General features: G+C 31.5%; 1 protein-coding gene across 1 annotated transcript in view; it reads left to right on the top strand.

Annotated features, from left to right (window-relative positions):
- Positions 1-7,085: 7,085 nt before the first annotated feature.
- Positions 7,086-17,622, top strand: part of LOC148273910 (inactive dipeptidyl peptidase 10-like) — a gene marked incomplete at its 5' end in the record, with an annotated part of 31,000 nt that continues 20,463 nt past the window's right edge. Inside the window, 2 exons of the mRNA XM_088237978.1 lie at positions 7,086-7,184; positions 16,869-16,996. Coding sequence (XP_088094104.1) covers positions 7,086-7,184; positions 16,869-16,996 — 227 coding nt within the window. The remainder of the gene's footprint in view (positions 7,185-16,868; positions 16,997-17,622) is intronic.

Raw genomic sequence — 17,622 nt, 5'->3', positions numbered from 1 at the left:
GTATAGAACTACTTATACTTTAAGATATAAAAAATCTCAATTTTAGAGTCATGTTAGATGGAGACTATCCTAAACAGGGAACGCTCTGTATTTATTTTCTATTCACTAGTTTTATATAGATTCCCTGGTAGTAAATATTTATACTTATATATTATGCAATAAATTTATGATTTTTTTTTTTTAAATTAGAAATCTCATAGCCTCTTTTTAAAAATGAATTCAGATAAAAAAGATAGAAAAAAAAACTAAATCTACTATACATATAACAGAAGCACAGCTGACTTCAAAAATATCAATACCCTTAAAACTCTCTTCTGTTCCCTAGTTCGCCCGCACCTAGAGTATTCCTCTGTTATCTGGTCTCCATATTATGATGTTCACATCAAGAATATTGAATCAGTTCAACATCAATTTTTAAGAAAGATAGGCTGGAGGTTGGGCTTATCCAGAGACCTATATACGTATAATGAGTTAGAAACTACTTTGAATATATCTTCTCTTTAAGACCGTCGAAATAAATCCGAACTTATAGTCCTATTTAAAATTCTCAACTCACTCTTTGATGCGCCTGAACTACTGAGCTTAATAAAATTAAATATCCCAACTAGAAACCTCAGACAAAACTTACTCTTTTATACCGATAACCATAGAACTAACTATGGTTTTCATTCCCCTATACCCAGAATTCTTAGGTCTGCCAACAAACATACCAGTCTTGATTTCTTTGATAACAAGTTGTATTCTTTCAAACAATCACTGAATCAAATTCAATTATAAACACCTCTCTCCCGTTTCCACTCCCACAAAGTCTACTATAAACCATTGAGTCTTTCTAATTTTGTTATAATAATTTTCTATGTATAAATGTGTCCATAAAAATGCCCATTGGGCGTATATATAAATAAATAAACACCACATTGTGCACACACCACTCCATAAGCCACACTTCACGCTTCATAGTCACAACAATAGAGACACCAACACAAATAGAGTCACGTGTGTTTATATTTTTTTTTTTGTAATAATATCATTGTGTTATATCAACGTAGCAGTGTATGCACAACAATAAATATGAATTAATAAAATAAAATATAAAATAAATAACTTGTGACGTCCTTCAAAGTAGTTCAATTAATTAAAACCGTTTTTAAAATTTATATTTGAAGCACTTACTTTGTACTTATAATTAGAAATCAAACACTAATTTGAGTCTACTGAACACTTTATTTTATTTTTACAAATATAAACATATAAAAATAAAAACTTCGTGACAATTGTTTCGCCTTATTAGGGCATTTTCAAACGAATGTGAAGATTATTTGGATTGAATGTCCTTATATAGTTATATAATTCAAGGTACTTAAGTAGAAAATATAAATAATCTTATGAACTATAGCATGGACATTAATCATAATTGAGGGAAAAACCGATGGTTAAGGGTGAGGCTAAGTGTTTAATAGGTAATGGGGAATTTAGGTATTTATATTTGAATTTCGGGGAAAATATAACAAAGTAAGTATTTATTGACATACAAGTATGTATTGTGAGATAATAATTGAAGCCTTATAGTTTTGTAAATTTAGATAATTGTTGTCGAAAAAAATATCAATAATATTATAACAGGTTGCTGTTCATTTTAATTTTAAAATATGATTGAAATATTATGAGGAAATTTATATAAACATAAATGTATTATTATACAATATTTCTATTTTTAAAAATTTCTTATCTTATCACTATCACTTACTTTGTGGTAATTCATTGTACTAAAACAAATTGAAACTAAATGAAATATTAAAACAATCATAATTTTATCTTATTTTGTTCTATTGTAAGATCACAGCTAGAGTATGCGTCCGCAGTTTGGAGTTCCGTTTATTACTGCAACTCATATGATCTTGAACGAGTACAAAGAAAGTTTTAAAGATATATTCAATTTAAATTAAGTCTACCTGTTTCCGAAATAAATTATAAATTCCTGATGACTAATTTTAATTTACCATTACTGTCAAGCAGGAGGACAATAAATGACATCTTATTTATTTATAAATAATTAAATAATAAAATAGATTGCCCAGAACTGTAAACTTGAATAAACTTTCGTATTCCACATGGACCAACAAGACAATTTTTTTTGTTTTACAGTCATCATCATGGTACAAATTATTCATTCTTCTTCTTCTTGTGGTTCCTTTCCCCGATGGAGGTTGGAAATCATCATTACGATTCTTACTTTATTGGCAGCTGCCCTGAACAAGGACTGAGTGCTGCAATGGAACCAGTCGCGCAAGTTCTTAAGCCAAGAGATGCGCCTTCTACCTGCACTGCGTCTCCCTTCAATCCTTCCCTGTAGAATGACTTGTATAATTTTACATTTTTCGCCTCTCATCACATGCCCAAAGTACTCAAGTTTTCTTTTCTTTATGGTCTTCAGTACCATATTTTTCCATCCGTCGGAGAACATCATCGTTTCGGACTCTATCCATCCAGGAGTTTTTAAATATCCTCCTGTAGCACCATATTTCAAAGGCATTGATCTTTCTTAATGTGTTTTGGTGAGTGTCCACGTTTCGACGCCGTAAAAAAGTACTGAGAAGACGTAACATCGAGTAATGCGCATTCGGAGGTCTAAATTAAAGTCTCTACTGCAAAGAAGGTCACGCATCCTGAAAAAGCAGTCTCGCGCCACCTCTATTCTGACTTTGATCTCTTTGATTATTCATTGCATTCACTAATTATTCGCATGCAGCGACTTGCAAATCAATACACTGATAATTTAGATTTATTTTGTACCACGCCGCTGATGATCAAGTCCTATGTTTTGAAAAAGAATTAACAATTTAAAATTCAAAGAATGATTAGTTCTTCATTTTTTTTTCAACTCTACTCTTCTGCGTATAATTCTTTTTTAAATTAATTATTGTTGAGTATTCATATTTATATAAACCACGAAGTAAGAAGAGAATTGACGAACACAAAAGAGCGTATAAACTTGGGCATCCAGACAAATCCGCAATAGCGGAACACTTTATAGACACAGGACATTTTTTCGCCTTTGAACCAAAAATTCTACATAAACCTAGTAATTATAGTGCACGAATAATAAAAGAGGCAATTGAAATACACAGACATCCAAATAATATAAACAAAGACGACGGGCTTAAATTAAATTCAACATGGTTCTCAGCACTACATATGACAAAAACGAATAGAAATGTGCCTACTGCCGACTGCGACACAGTACAAATTACTAGTACATAAACATAATTATTATTTCCTACAAAACTAGAAATGTGCCTACTGCTGACTGTGACACGGTACAAATTACTAGTACATAAACACATACATTTCTCTATAAAACACACAGTTTTCCCTGAAGATGGCTCCTGCAATGGTAGCCGAAACGTCGGATCAAATCCAACATACACGGTATCACCCAAAAAAGATACATAATATTGACCACGAAGTAAACTTTTTAACTTTCCCTTTTTTTCTTCTTTTTTAAAATTGCTATTTTCTTTAACCTACCTTTATTTTATAGAGGTAAATATTTATATTCGTTACAGAAGTATTATTTATTTTTTATATATAAATACTGTTTACCATTGTATACTTTTCTCGGTGTTTTTGTTCTTTTCTAATATCATGAATTTTTTTATGTATTTTTTTTCACTGGTTTTATTGTAATTATGTAAAAGGTTCATAGAACCGTAAACAAATAAAAAAAAAACGTTTTTAGCCACTAATGTTTTTTTCTGCCTACTGATTTCAAAGCTACATAAGCTTTTTTATCGAGGTATAATTAACTGATTAATTCTATCCTATTTTATTTAGTTTTATTAGTATTTTGTATGAAAGCAGCCTGGCTGTATTTAGCAGAACATGGAATTGACCTTACTGCACCCGATAACATCCGAATATTTCGATTATTTTTATTCGGTTATTCCCACCATTAATAAGACAGTGTAACTTAATTCTTATTTTCACCACATCGCTGTTGTTATTTGTACTTTAAAATATTAATTAAGGCTTTAGAGGTCATGGGCTTAGGGCTCACGCCTCACGCCTAAGGGACCTTACCATGGGACGGATTTAGTTTCATCCCGAATAGGGTTGTTTTCTTAAAGCATTAACTATAGCTGTAATAAGGATTAGAGGTTTTGTACAACAGTGATAAATGTATGGATTATTACTTGTTTTCTTTCAAATACAAACACAGTTAAACCCTTTAGTTATCATAGATCAGTGGTCTCCAAACTCAATAAGGATGTGAGCTACTTTCAGATATTGAACTTGTCTGGTGAGCTATCTATACAAATTCCCACTTTATAGTTTTTTATCATCGGCCCTTATCGTACCATACATAATATTTTTATATTAGTTTACATAAATTAGAACATCAGATTAACAAAAAAACATAAAATGCGTACTTTTTTATTTATTTACACCTTTTATCAAAAATACAATTTTACGTTCACTTTGCCCAGCTAACAAGGGTACATACCCCGTTCCAAGCTGGGGAGTTAGATTCTAATATATGATAATAGTTAACAAATTAATAGAGAGCACAGATTAATAAAATATCAACTTACTCGTTTTATGTAATGTAATATCAACTTGCACATTTTGATACACATACACACACATATATATATATACACATATATATACACACACATATATACACATGTACATACATACACACGTACATACACCCATGCGCATACACATACATACATTCATAAAACATAGACAATTTATTTATGATGCGAAACATCATGGTTGCCATCTGTATATATATTTTTTTTAAATTATTCTTTATTTTCATATTTTATTTTCGATAATATTTTTTTTTTAAGAATCTCCAATCCGTGGCATGCATCAACTTTTCTGACTCCCTACGACCAATGTCATGAAAGAGCGAGGTCAACACCTTCCGCAACTTGACAACACTCTCGTCTTTCCACGATTATGGCAAAAGGTTATGGACCTTTTTGCCTACGTAATGGTGTTGTATCGATGCCAGAACAGTGTTGACCCCTTCACTTAGTATCAGATCCCTTTTTATATAACCATTTATATAACTGCCCTTGGATTCCTTAATTATGTAACCGTTTAAATATAATTTTATGTGAAATAGTGTCAAAAGCTTTCGCTAGGTCCAGAAAAAAAGCCAAGCATTTTTCCCTTTTGTCTAGATGTTTGGCTATTGTTTCAGTCAATTGAGCTATTGCGTTTTCAGTACCCATGCCTGTCCGAAATCAGTAATGGTTTTCAGAGAGTAAATTATTTTTTTAAAAATAGTTATTAAGTTTTAGTTAGACATTTTTTTCAATTATTATAGAAACAGTATTGAGCAAGGAGATAGGTCTGTAGTTATTAATACGTTTATTGTCACCACTTTTATAAATTAGTATTACAGTTGATTCTTTCAAAAGTTTCGGAAAAAATCCTTAATTAAAACTAAGATTAAATGTGAATGCTAATGGTTTTTCTATATTTGTTTTAATTGAATTTATAACAATCGAATTTATTTTATCTGGACCCGTAGCTGTGCTCAGTTTCAAAGAATCTATAGTTTTTATTATTTCAATAGGTGTTGTAATTTCTTCAATTTTATGTGTTGAAGCAAGAGATGGTATATTACAAGCAAGGGTGTCTTTGTTAGATTTTAATTCACTAAGAATTTTTTGGCCTAAAGTGTTTCCAACAGAAGTAAACTAGTTATTGGCATGGTTTGCTTTTGATTTTGTGTCTGATATTGAAGTTGTGTTATTTAAATTTTATTTAATTTAATATTTACTTTAAATATATATTTATTATCAAAATAATAATTGAAAATAGGTGGGATTAAAAATTAACATAAAAATAAAAGTAGAAATAAGGAGTTAAAATAATTCATCAAAAGAATGGCATTCACTTTCCTCCGCATTTTTTTCGATTCTCGGGGAGTACCTTGTCCCTCCCATCCGAATGCAATTATCAAGATGTAAATCTGTGAGTCTGTTTCTATATTAACTCTTAACAACCTTCATATTGGAAACGTTGACAGCAACCTTATGAGCATTTCGTTGAAATTTAGCACATTTCCTATTTATTTTCGGAGTTCAATAATAAAATTTACTAGGCAAATTAGTTATTCTATGCGAGCCACCGAAAAAGCCTCGGCGAGCTGCCGTTAGCTCACGAGCTACTGTGTGGCAATCACTGCCATAGATATATTTATTTAATCACAAATAATTTTAAATCCATGTATTGGGACAATCCCAAATCCATGTGATTTAAAGTCTTGTATTAAATTGGAACGAACAAAATACAAAAATAACAAAGTGCAACAATTCGCCAGTACGAATTATTTGTCTTCGCGCAAAAAGCATCACTTAATAAAACAGATTCCATGTAACAGATTCTTCATGTAACAGATTCTCAAAATAAGCTGTATTTGTTTTACCAAAGCAGTGCCCTATGCACCACTGGGTGGGGAAAGGGGCATAATGATGATACTAATAATAATCTCATCAATCTTCTGTTATTTGACAGAAGTTTACTCTCCTCAGACCGGTCATTGAATATGGTGCCGAATGCTGGGTTATGACCAAAAGAGATGAAAATATGGTATCAGTGTTCGAAAGAAAAATATTAAGGAAGATGTTTGGTGCTGTCAACCAAAACGGAGTGTGGAGGAGACGGCTTAATCGTGAATTAGAGGCACTGTATGGCGAACCCAACATTGCACAATTTAGCAAAATAAGAAGATTACAATGGTTGGGCCATGTGCACAGAAGGAATGATAACCGTACCCCAAAACAGATTCTTTATACCCACTCCGGAAGGCAGACGAAGCAGAGGCAGACCAAAATGAAGATGGCTGGATAATGTGGAAAGTGACATTAGAGCGATTGGCCTGACGAACTAGAGAAGAGAAGTGCAGGGACGAATGGAGACAAATTCCGGAGGAGGCCAGGGCCCACAACGGGCTGTAGCGCCACTGATGATGATGTTTGTTTTACTACCATATTAAAAATATGTGTATTTTTGTCAAAGTCAAACATCTTAATAATGTTTTTTAAAAATATTTTTTATTTTCAGATACGGAATTGGTGTTCAGAGATCGATTCGGGGGTCTGGCGGTCATGAATGCAGATAACCTCACCACTCGACTACTTATGACCAATTCCACTTTTGTAAGTACATATTATGTAAATGCGTATTTTTTTAAACAATAATAATAATCATGGTTTATTAACAAAAAGAACAATTATTTTATCTACCACATACAAATTTATGTAATGGATTTCTCTGGGTCATGTCTAGTCTGTCTAACTAACTAACTAACCTGTTTTAAGGCAGACATTTTTATGCAAAATAACCAATAATATTACTACCTCCTAGTTAATTAACTATACAGTTATACAACATTCATTTATTTTTATTTTTTTTATTTTTATTAACATACACGGCATAATTGCCTTTTACAAATTTATAATATAAACATATAAGGTTTGATATTTTTTAAACTACATATTTGCACTCAAAACTAAGGAGCAATAATCAAGCCTAAAAATTATATAACATAATATTTAAAAAAAAAAAAAGTTTAAATAAAACAAAAGTTTGAAATAAAAAGTATACGAGAACTTTAAAAATTAATATAAAAAGTAAATCAAATTTTAAACATAATAAGGTTTATAATAAAAATATATATAAAAACAGAAAATCATATATGAAGTAACTACATTAAATATGATTACTGCTCATCTTTGAAAAAGTTTATAAGGTTTGTTCTATAAGAACAATACCCCACATTAAATATATCCGATATGTGGGAACAACTATTGCCGAGTTCATGAAGTCGGCTTAATACGGCATTACAATTATACACTGTGCGTGAGTTGTTACTGCAAAACGGTGGCACCCGCCTAGTTATCCTTCCAGGCACCCTGAAGTTGTGATGTAAGAATGTTTTTGAGTAAATTTTCCGATTTTTCTCGGCCTAAACCCAGTAACCAATTTTTTACAAATTTATTAAATTGAGTCCGGGTCATGATTTTTTTATGTTTGGGGTTACCCAATATGTTAATATTGAATTTTTTGAGGCCCAAAGACCTGATTTTTTTTGCCTGAATTCAGAATTCGTGGAAGACCCCATGACGCATCCTCTAGTTTGACTTCTGGTAGTGTGGGAGTGTTCCTTTTGGGATTTGATAGAATAAATTGCTTTCACAACATTATTATTCTACAAATATATAATTGTTTTATTAGACATTTTTCTTTTATGTTAACAAAAATAATCGAGATACGCTGAGATTGGTGTACCAATGCAGTGCCTTATGCACCATTAGGTGCGGAAAGGCAATGATGATGATGAAATAACCATGTTAGAAAATGGAAAACAAGTTGTGGATGAGCGGAGTTCAAACCTCGGACCTCCTGATCCGGGGCCCTTAACACTAGCCACGAGACCACAACTCGTCTAAATATTATTTTATTCTCGATTAAGAAAAGTTGAATGAGGTCTTTTCACGTTTTTTCAATTTTACAATATTTTTTTATGGTCAAAAAAATTACGATAGAAACGGAATCCTTATTTTCCTATTGAATAAGTTCTCTACAGTGGTTTAAAATACAGATATTTCTTTTGAAATGCCAGGGGTGCAATTATGAATCTTCTCTATCCCCTAGAGAGTGGTTCATTTAGGGATATTTATTTTTTCCATGCGACTAATTTTTGCTTCATATATTATATGGCCACACTGATGATTAATGTTCAAAATATGATCACGTAAAATCAAACATGATGATTTTCATTTAGAACATTATTGCGACTTTAAACATTACCCAAAACACTTTATTAGGTTCAATTGACCAAACCGTATTAGTTTTATTTCCGTTTTGAAGCAGTTTTATACACCATTTGACGTTCAGTCATCCGTGTGGCCATTATATGAAGCAAAGTGTCGTCGATTTCAAAAAATACAAATTCACAAATAATTAATCACTCTCTAGGCCACTCTAGGGGGTAGAGATATTCAGAATACCACCACGTGTAACGAGACGTGTCACGTCCTATGGGACAAACGGCACGTAAAAGTACATTCCTCCATATACCCGAATAATGACCTTGGGTCTTCCTATCGGTTTCACTAAAACAAAAAAGCCATATTTTGTTTGTCAATAAACTAGTTACGCTTTTAAATTCCATATATCGCGATTTTAATTTTATTAAATTCTATTACTTCCACCGCTCTTTTCACTGAGATTGTCAAGTTATATGGAGGACCTTTGACGGATATTGTCATTCATTCTCATGACCATATTCCAAACACAAAAAGATGCAAAACTTTATTTACATGTACCACAATAGCCTATGTCCATTATAATAATATTATAAATTTAACAATATCAGATTAGAATTTAATTACCGTTATTTTTTAATTTTCTATCTCCGACACTCTTCAAAATTCACCAAAAGATAAATCCCATAATCATGTATGTACCGCTTATTTAATGGTTATGATCTACATCAATTTATTCAAGTCACAGTAAAAGGATTGTTAGTAGGTAGGTACACGTTTGACAATTTCAACATATTGGGTTAGCAACACTGCTTCCCTTTGATGGGAAAGGACGGTACGTATTAGGTTATTGCGCCACACTTGTACGCAATGTTTGTTTCAAGCGCTCTGGGCGGATATGACGTGTTTCGTCAAAAAGACGTAACGCCAACTGCGAAATATTTTGTATGTACAATATTTGAGTTTGTCCAAATGTTTGTTGACAAAAGACTAGATTTCACCCCCTCGGAAGTCATTAAGATTAACAAATTACAACAAGGATGGAGAATACCTTGGAAAAGGGAATATGGAAGTCTAGGCATTTACAGGGCTTATGACCTGTCATTAGCTGATTTCAGTGGCCACTTTATACTCTGTGTAACATTCATCATTTTGCCTATGTTTGAACATCCATATTTCTTCATTTCTTCCATTTGTTGATTTTAGTGAAGGGCTGAAACCTTTATTGTTGTGAAATCCAGTCTTTTGTCTACAAACATTTGGACAAACTCAAATACTGTAATTAAACCAACTGGTCCAAGAATAAGTATAAAAATTGGAAAATTGTTTTCAGGCGTTGCCTAGTATATGAAATAATTCAATCAGATGAATCTCTTCACAACAATAAAGGTTTCAGCTCTTTGATTTCACTAAAATCAACAAATGGAAGAAATGTTGAAATATGGATGTTCAAACATAGGCAAAATGGTGATTGTTACACAGTGTGTAAAGTGGCCACTTAAACTAGCCAATGACAGGTCATAAGCCCTGTAAATGCCTAGACATCCATATTCCATTTTCTAAAGTATTCTCTATCCCTGTTGTAATTTATTTATTTTGTATGTATTTTTAAACCCGAGCTTTTAAAGTTACAAATGAAATATTGTTTTTTATCGATTTTATATAGTTTTATATCGATTAAATTCTTGTAAAAATCCGGTCTAAATATAAAAACTATATTTTCAACTTTATTCCCGATTTGTGATAATACCCTTTTTAACATAAAAGTTTACCCACGTCATGAATTTCCGATTAAACCATGATTATTCAAAATAACTAATTTGTTATTCCACTCGTGAAACAAACCTTTTAAAGAAATTAGAATTTAACATTTAAAAATTGATCACGTGAAATCCTACCCGTTAAGGTAGACTAAAAAAAGGTAAAAATACTTAAACTTGTTCAGTGGTTAATCGTAACTATCCGTTTACCTGTGAACTTTTCATTTCCTTCAACCTCTGTTAGGAGTTAACTTTCAGTCAACGACGTAATGGCGCTTGGCGTCGCGTCGGTTCGCCCAATTAGGTACAAGCTTGTCTACTTTTCGATAAAATGGCGGATTCCCGCCAAACTGCTGGCGACATCTGCAGCCAAATGCAGAAAGTAACAAAATGGCGGAAGAAAAACAAATACGAGAAAAATCTTCATGCATATACTGATTTATATGAGCGGTGCTCCTCTAAATAATAAAGTTTCCCGATCGGGAACAACTTTCTTATAGGACCTGTGAAGTCAAAGAATTTAAACACCTTATGTATGCATACAACACAGATTTTTCGCAATAAGGAAATAACACGTAATAAAGGTCTATGAAATACTGTCCAGTAAAAAAAATAATTTTGCTCATTATTCGTATGTGCAGCTTAAGAAATATTTTTTAATTTGTACTTTTGAATTCCCTCAATTACGGTCATTCCATTGGCCACGCCCCTAATACGTCACGATTCACGTTTATTAGTTCTTGACCATTCAAATTTATTTAGAACATTGTCTTGACGTCGCAACTACCAAGGTCAAACATGTCGCGTTTTTCTAGCAACGTATTAATATTAAGCATGAAAACATGTCTCCACAATATCCATAGTGATTTCGAAAATACAATTGATTATTCTTAATCCATTTCATACTCGTATATTCCATAGTATGTGATATTTTCCTTTTTAATCTACTGCCAAAATTATACCTACCGATTTCCAAAAAAATATGAAAAGACTGACGAGTGGTTTAAATAAACAATATTGAATTAATTTTAGTAAATATAAGTATTTAACCACTTACCAACTTTTTGTGTCCACCGGTTTCGAGACGTACAGGTCTCTTCATCCGATGTACTGAATGCATGTTCGAACATGGTGGTGTTTGCATTTTAACTCTGCATGATTTTTATGTATTTTTTCGTAAATACTACGTATACTACGGTTACGGTAAGAGTGAAAGTGTTTTTGGTATTTGCATGTTGGTGTAGTGCGTGTCCCGATGAAGAGACGAGTACGTCTCAAAACCTGGAAACATAAAAAGTCTGTAAGTGGTTAAATACTTATATTTTCTAACATTAAATAAAAATATCGACCACAAATTTAATGCTTTAATAAACAATATTTATCTATGACTTAATCGGTTACTTTCTACCTGTGTTCAAGATTGTTCGGCAATATTTAAGATTGCTGGGCTTCATTTTAAGAATTTCCAAACCGTTTTAAAAACCAAGCACATTAAAAACTTTATACAACACTTTTGTACGCAGGAACTTAGAGTTTGCATCCGTCGTGTGGAGCCCACAATACATAACAAACATAGAAAGGATTGAAAATGTTCCAAAAAAAATTTTAAAATACCTAGATTATAAAAACAATAAAACGCTTTGCACTTACAGCCAATCTGCCAAACAAAATGGATTTTTCACCCTTGAAAATAGACGCACTATATCTGAATTATGCTATTTATATAAATTATTAAATAATAAAGTAGACTTTTTTAACCTACTCTCCAAAATTAATCTTAATGCCCCTTTCGCGTGACAAGAAATAAGTATTTATTCCATCTGCCAGTCTGTAGCACTAACTATGCACAACACTCTTTCCTCTATCGTTCTTGCTTTAACTATTATTTAACACGCCCCTTATATTTAAAAAATAATTAAGACTGATTCTTTCTGGCTGCGATACGATCCCACTTGCTATTAATGATGCTCACACTTACACATAACTGAACACTTACTACCACATACACACAAACTCACGTATACACTTACTCTGATACAAAGACACATAAACACACCCTTGTGTTTTAACACAATTTTATATGTATAATTTTTATTTAGAAACTTAGCTAGTCTGTCCTTAAACCGTATCTTTTTTACGTTATAATATCATTGTCGACTGTTTGTTTCTGTAAAATAAATAAATAAATATTATTTTATACACTTTCATTTGATCGATGGCATTTTTCCAACCGTCCATATGCTCTGTAGTTGCAGGTCGTGTTTGCGATTTAGCTCCTATTAATGTATAAACTAAATTTCTTAAACTTATAATATTAGAAATCAAACACTGATTTGAGTCTACTAAACACTTTATTTCATTTTTATAAATATAAAAAATATAAAAACAAAAATTTCGTGACAATTGTTTCGCCTTGTTAGGGCATTTTCAAACGAATGTGAATTCTGGGCATTTTAAAATGATTTTATAACTTATTTAAATGTGTTTCAATTTCGGCCGAAACTAGAACAGAAGCCAAAATACGTTTTCGGTTTCGTCTGAAAATCTTATTTCGGTCGGTTAGTAAATAAATTACATTGGTAACTTTCTCCTTTTGATACAAAGGAAATTTGCCTAAAATTTGGTTAAGTGACTTTTGCTTGTTTATAATCCAGAGAGTGTTACCTATAAAAGTTAGTGAGGAACGAAATATTACAGATAATTATGTGTTAAAATGTTGTGATTAAAAACTTTTTTTTTTCTAAAATAAATAAATAATAAAGTCACATAGTAAAAAACGAATAATTCGGATTTATTACAGTTCTTTCCAACTTAACTTTGGTGATTTTTGCCTCTTAAGGAACATAATTTTATGCTTCGAATGACATATTTCACTCAAAACTGTCAATTTTAGGGTTAGTAACTTTTGCCTGAACGGCGACGATTTGATATTCGACGCCATTCTCGTCGGCACAATTGAATTTCTGCTCTAATACAAAACTTTTCCAAATTGCATTGAATGCAAATTCACATTTTGAGAGATCGAAAATATCATCCGAGTTGAAATTTTCAAATCTAGTTACAAGCTTCAGCGAACAGACTGATGTTAATCTATGAACAACCCCATTTGTCTACAACAACGGGTGAACTATTAATGTAATTAAATCCAAATCAAATTTAAACCAAATATTCTAATTGCTCTCAAATTATGCAGGAGTTTTTTTTCATTTCTTTATTTATGTAAATTATATTTTGTTTATTTATAATTTTTTATTATTTTTTTTTTTATCATTATATTACATACACAAAATTATAATTTATGTAAAGTTGCTTTGACTGTCTAACTAGGGTTATTTACCCCGTTCTAAAACAGTCAAAAAATATAAAAAACAGTAATCAATTTATAGAAACAGTTATAAAGATACAGGACAAAGTGAAAAACAAAGTAAAAAATGGAGTAAAAACATGGTAAAAAATGTAGTAAAAACATAGTAAAATGTAATAAAAACATAGTAAAATTGTAGTAAAAACACAGTGAAAATGTAGTAAAAACATAGTAAAAATGTAGTAAAAAAAACGTAGCAAAAAAAATAAATTATAAAAAAAAGTAATAATGCAGTGAAAACATAGTAAAAAAAAAAAAAAAACATGAAAATATATAAATATGTCTATAAAAATATTTTGAAACTCAGTAAAATGCGAAATAAAAACAGAATACAGAATAACAGAACATATTTAAAGTCATAATAAAAAAAATAATGTATGTTGTATAGCAAAAAGCATATTTAAAGAAAGAAAAAAAAACAGCATATTAAAAAATAAAGTAAAAGATGTAATAAAAATTTAAAAAATAAATACATAGTTAAAACAAGTTAAAAAGTCATGAGGATCTTAAAAATTAAATCAGTAAAAAACTAAAAATATATATTAAATATAAATTTATTTATTCATACAAATACATATACAGGGTGTTCTTTAAACCCTGTCACATCCGAAACCACGATGATCAGTATGAACAAGAAGACATATTGGTACGTTAAAATATTTTTTTTAGAATGACTAAAATCATAAAAAATAAAATTTAGAAAAAAACAAATGGTTGCTCACTTCTGCAGGGGAGAAACGAGAAGGGGGGAGTCTGAACTGCACGGCCGTGCCCCCCTCGCTTCTTCCCTGCAGAAGTAAGCAACCATTTGTTTTTTTTCTATATTTTATTTTTTAAGATTTTAGTCGTTCTTAAAATTATTTTAATGTGCCAATATGTCTTCATTCTCATACTGATCATCGTGGTTTCGGATGTGACAGGGTTTAAAAAACAACCTGTATACCTATAATAAAAATAATAAAATAACGTATCCCAAACTCTATGAGGCCAAGAGACCTGAGTTGAGTGTAAACAAAAGTTTTTTTTTTTAAGAAATAATATTAGCGTTCTTATGATTTACTCAAATATTTCAATTTCAATTTTCAACTCACTATCGAAAAGGGGAAATCAAGTTGGGGTAGAGTGGGCTTCAAACCCGGGACCTCTGATCCGTGAGTCCGCTACTCTAGCCACAGGACCACAACCCGATTGTGTCGGTTTTAATCAAATGAAGAAATCAAGCGGACAAGTTACAACAAATTAGTCAATAATGATTTCGCCATAATTCCCTCGATTGAATGCCAACGGAAGGATGTGTCGAAAATGTTTACTCCCGTCTACTTGACATTTCATTTTGAAGGCTTATAATCAAAAAAATAATATATGTGACGTCAAACCAAACACAATATCTTATAGAGCAGAAAATTTGCTTTAGAAAACATTTTCTTCTACTTTGGGTAATCATTTTTAAATTTGGAAAAAAACAGACATTATCATTCCCTTTCCGCCCCTAGTGGTGCATAGGGCACTGCATCGGTACATCAATCGCAGCGTATCTTGATGGTTTTTTGTTACGCGAAGGTAAAATTATCAGTCTTACGCTTCAGGCACCAGTCCTGGGACTATGAAATATTTTAGTGTAAAAACACCCTTTTTAAATAAATATTTCGTGTCAACCATGTCGAGAATCGAACCCGAGACGTCTTGGATGGTAGGAAAATGCGCTGACCATTACACCACGAGGGCGACAAAAAACAGACATAACTGATGTTAACGCCTAATATAGAAAAAAACATCTAAAAACAATGTTAACTAATTTTTATGTTTAAAGCATTAACTTCGTGGTCAATTATTTGACGTTAAACCATCAGTGTGACGACCATATGAAGCAAAGCGTAGTCGCATGAAAAAATCCTAATCCAAAAATTAACCGCTCTCTAGGGGGTAGAGAAGATTCAGAATACCAACCCAGGGCTGCATTCGATGAGAATGCCCATACTAAAAAAACTGAAAGGATATTCGTTTTCGGTACATAAAAAGTTGTTATTTAAATGTTTCCAAACATTAGTTTTTTATGTACGCCAATCAGATTCTTTAGTTTAATTTCTACACATTTACTTATTTTTACTGGATGCTGCGGAATGTTAAAATTATATTGACTCACATTTATTGTATTTTTAAACCATATCCCTACCAATGCACCCCTGTTAGAAAGATGAGCTTCGTTTTTATGCCGCTAGCGTTTTTACGCCTAGGCGTAGTTTGACATTTTAAATAAATAATCCTTATTACAACACTTAAGTTTTTCAAAATGTCATAGACAAAACTCTGGATTTCACCCCCTCGGGAGTCATTAAGATTAAAGAAATTGGAAAATTGTTTTCAGGCGTTGCCTAGTATGTGAAATAATTTAGTCAGATTAATCTCTTCACAACAATAAAGGCTTCAGCTCTTTAACTTTACTTAAATCACCAGATGGAAGAATTGAAGAAATATGGATGTTCAAACATAGGCAAAATGATGAATGTTACACAGTATGTACAGTGGCCTCTTGAACCAGCCAATAACAGGTCATAAGCCCTGTAAATGCCTTGACATTCATATTCCCTTCTTTAAAATAATCTCCTTCTCTGTTGAAATTTGTTAAGTAATACTTATATTTAAATATAAATTATTTTTAACTGTGTAATCAATTATATACAAATACTTTCCAGTGAAAAGTTACACTATCATTTTTGGTTTTTACACGCTTTCACAACAAAAAAGGCATTCTGGTTTCGATTCTAAACGTCAAGCTCACGTCACATCCAGGTGGCGGTCAAAGAACGACTAAATTCGCGTCTGGCATCACTAAGGGCTCAGGACGCGTCTATGTGTATTAATAGGCCGATGCTTTTTGCTATGAAATTTAAATCGTTCATTTAAGGTGTTAGATTTTTACATTAAAAGTATGGTTTCCTTTTTTTACAGAGACAACTGGACGCCGTAGACTACAAGGTGTCCAGTAACTTGAAGTACGTTCTACTGATATCTGACGTCAGAAAAGTCTTCCAGTTTACAACTCTAGCGAGATACCACGTGTACGAAATCGCCACGAGGTAAACTTTGTTATTCACCAGCATATTTTATTTATCCTTTTATTTATTTAAATGACTTCAGAGTATCAGATCTGAACTTACGACACCAAAACAAGTTTCCGCTAAAACAATCATCATTAAAAAAATAGATACACTTTGAAATTTCTCTAAAAAATTATACTGCCATTTCTTTCGCACTTGTAACGTACAATTTTTATGTATTTAAAAAAAATATTTTGTTACTTTTATATTTTTTTATATTTTTATTATTATTAGTTTTTAATAATAATAATAATAACAGTTTTTTAACAAAAATTACAAATTCTTTATCTACTACATACACACCTAAGTAAAAGATTTCTCGGGATTATGTCTAGTCTGCCTAACTAGGTACAACCTGTTTTAAGGCAGACATTTTTATGCAAAAATAAGCAATAACATACCTACAAATTAATTTATTACACAGTTTTACAATATTAAATTATACCATTTATTATTTAAGAATCTTTTTGAGTAAGTTTTCCGATTTTTCTCTACTTAAATCTAGTAACCATTTTATTTCAAATTTATTTAATAGAATTCGGGTCATGGTTTTGTAATGTTTGGGTAACATTTTGAATATTTTGGGGCCCAGAAACCTGAAATTT

Source organism: Micrasema longulum, unplaced genomic scaffold, assembly GCF_059751315.1.
Source record: "Micrasema longulum isolate JH-2025_06_02 unplaced genomic scaffold, ASM5975131v1 h1tg001806l, whole genome shotgun sequence".
NCBI classification, from domain to species: Eukaryota; Metazoa; Arthropoda; class Insecta; order Trichoptera; family Brachycentridae; genus Micrasema; species Micrasema longulum.
Note: the sequence above shows the minus strand (reverse complement) of the source record. Positions and strands in the feature narration are given on the sequence as shown.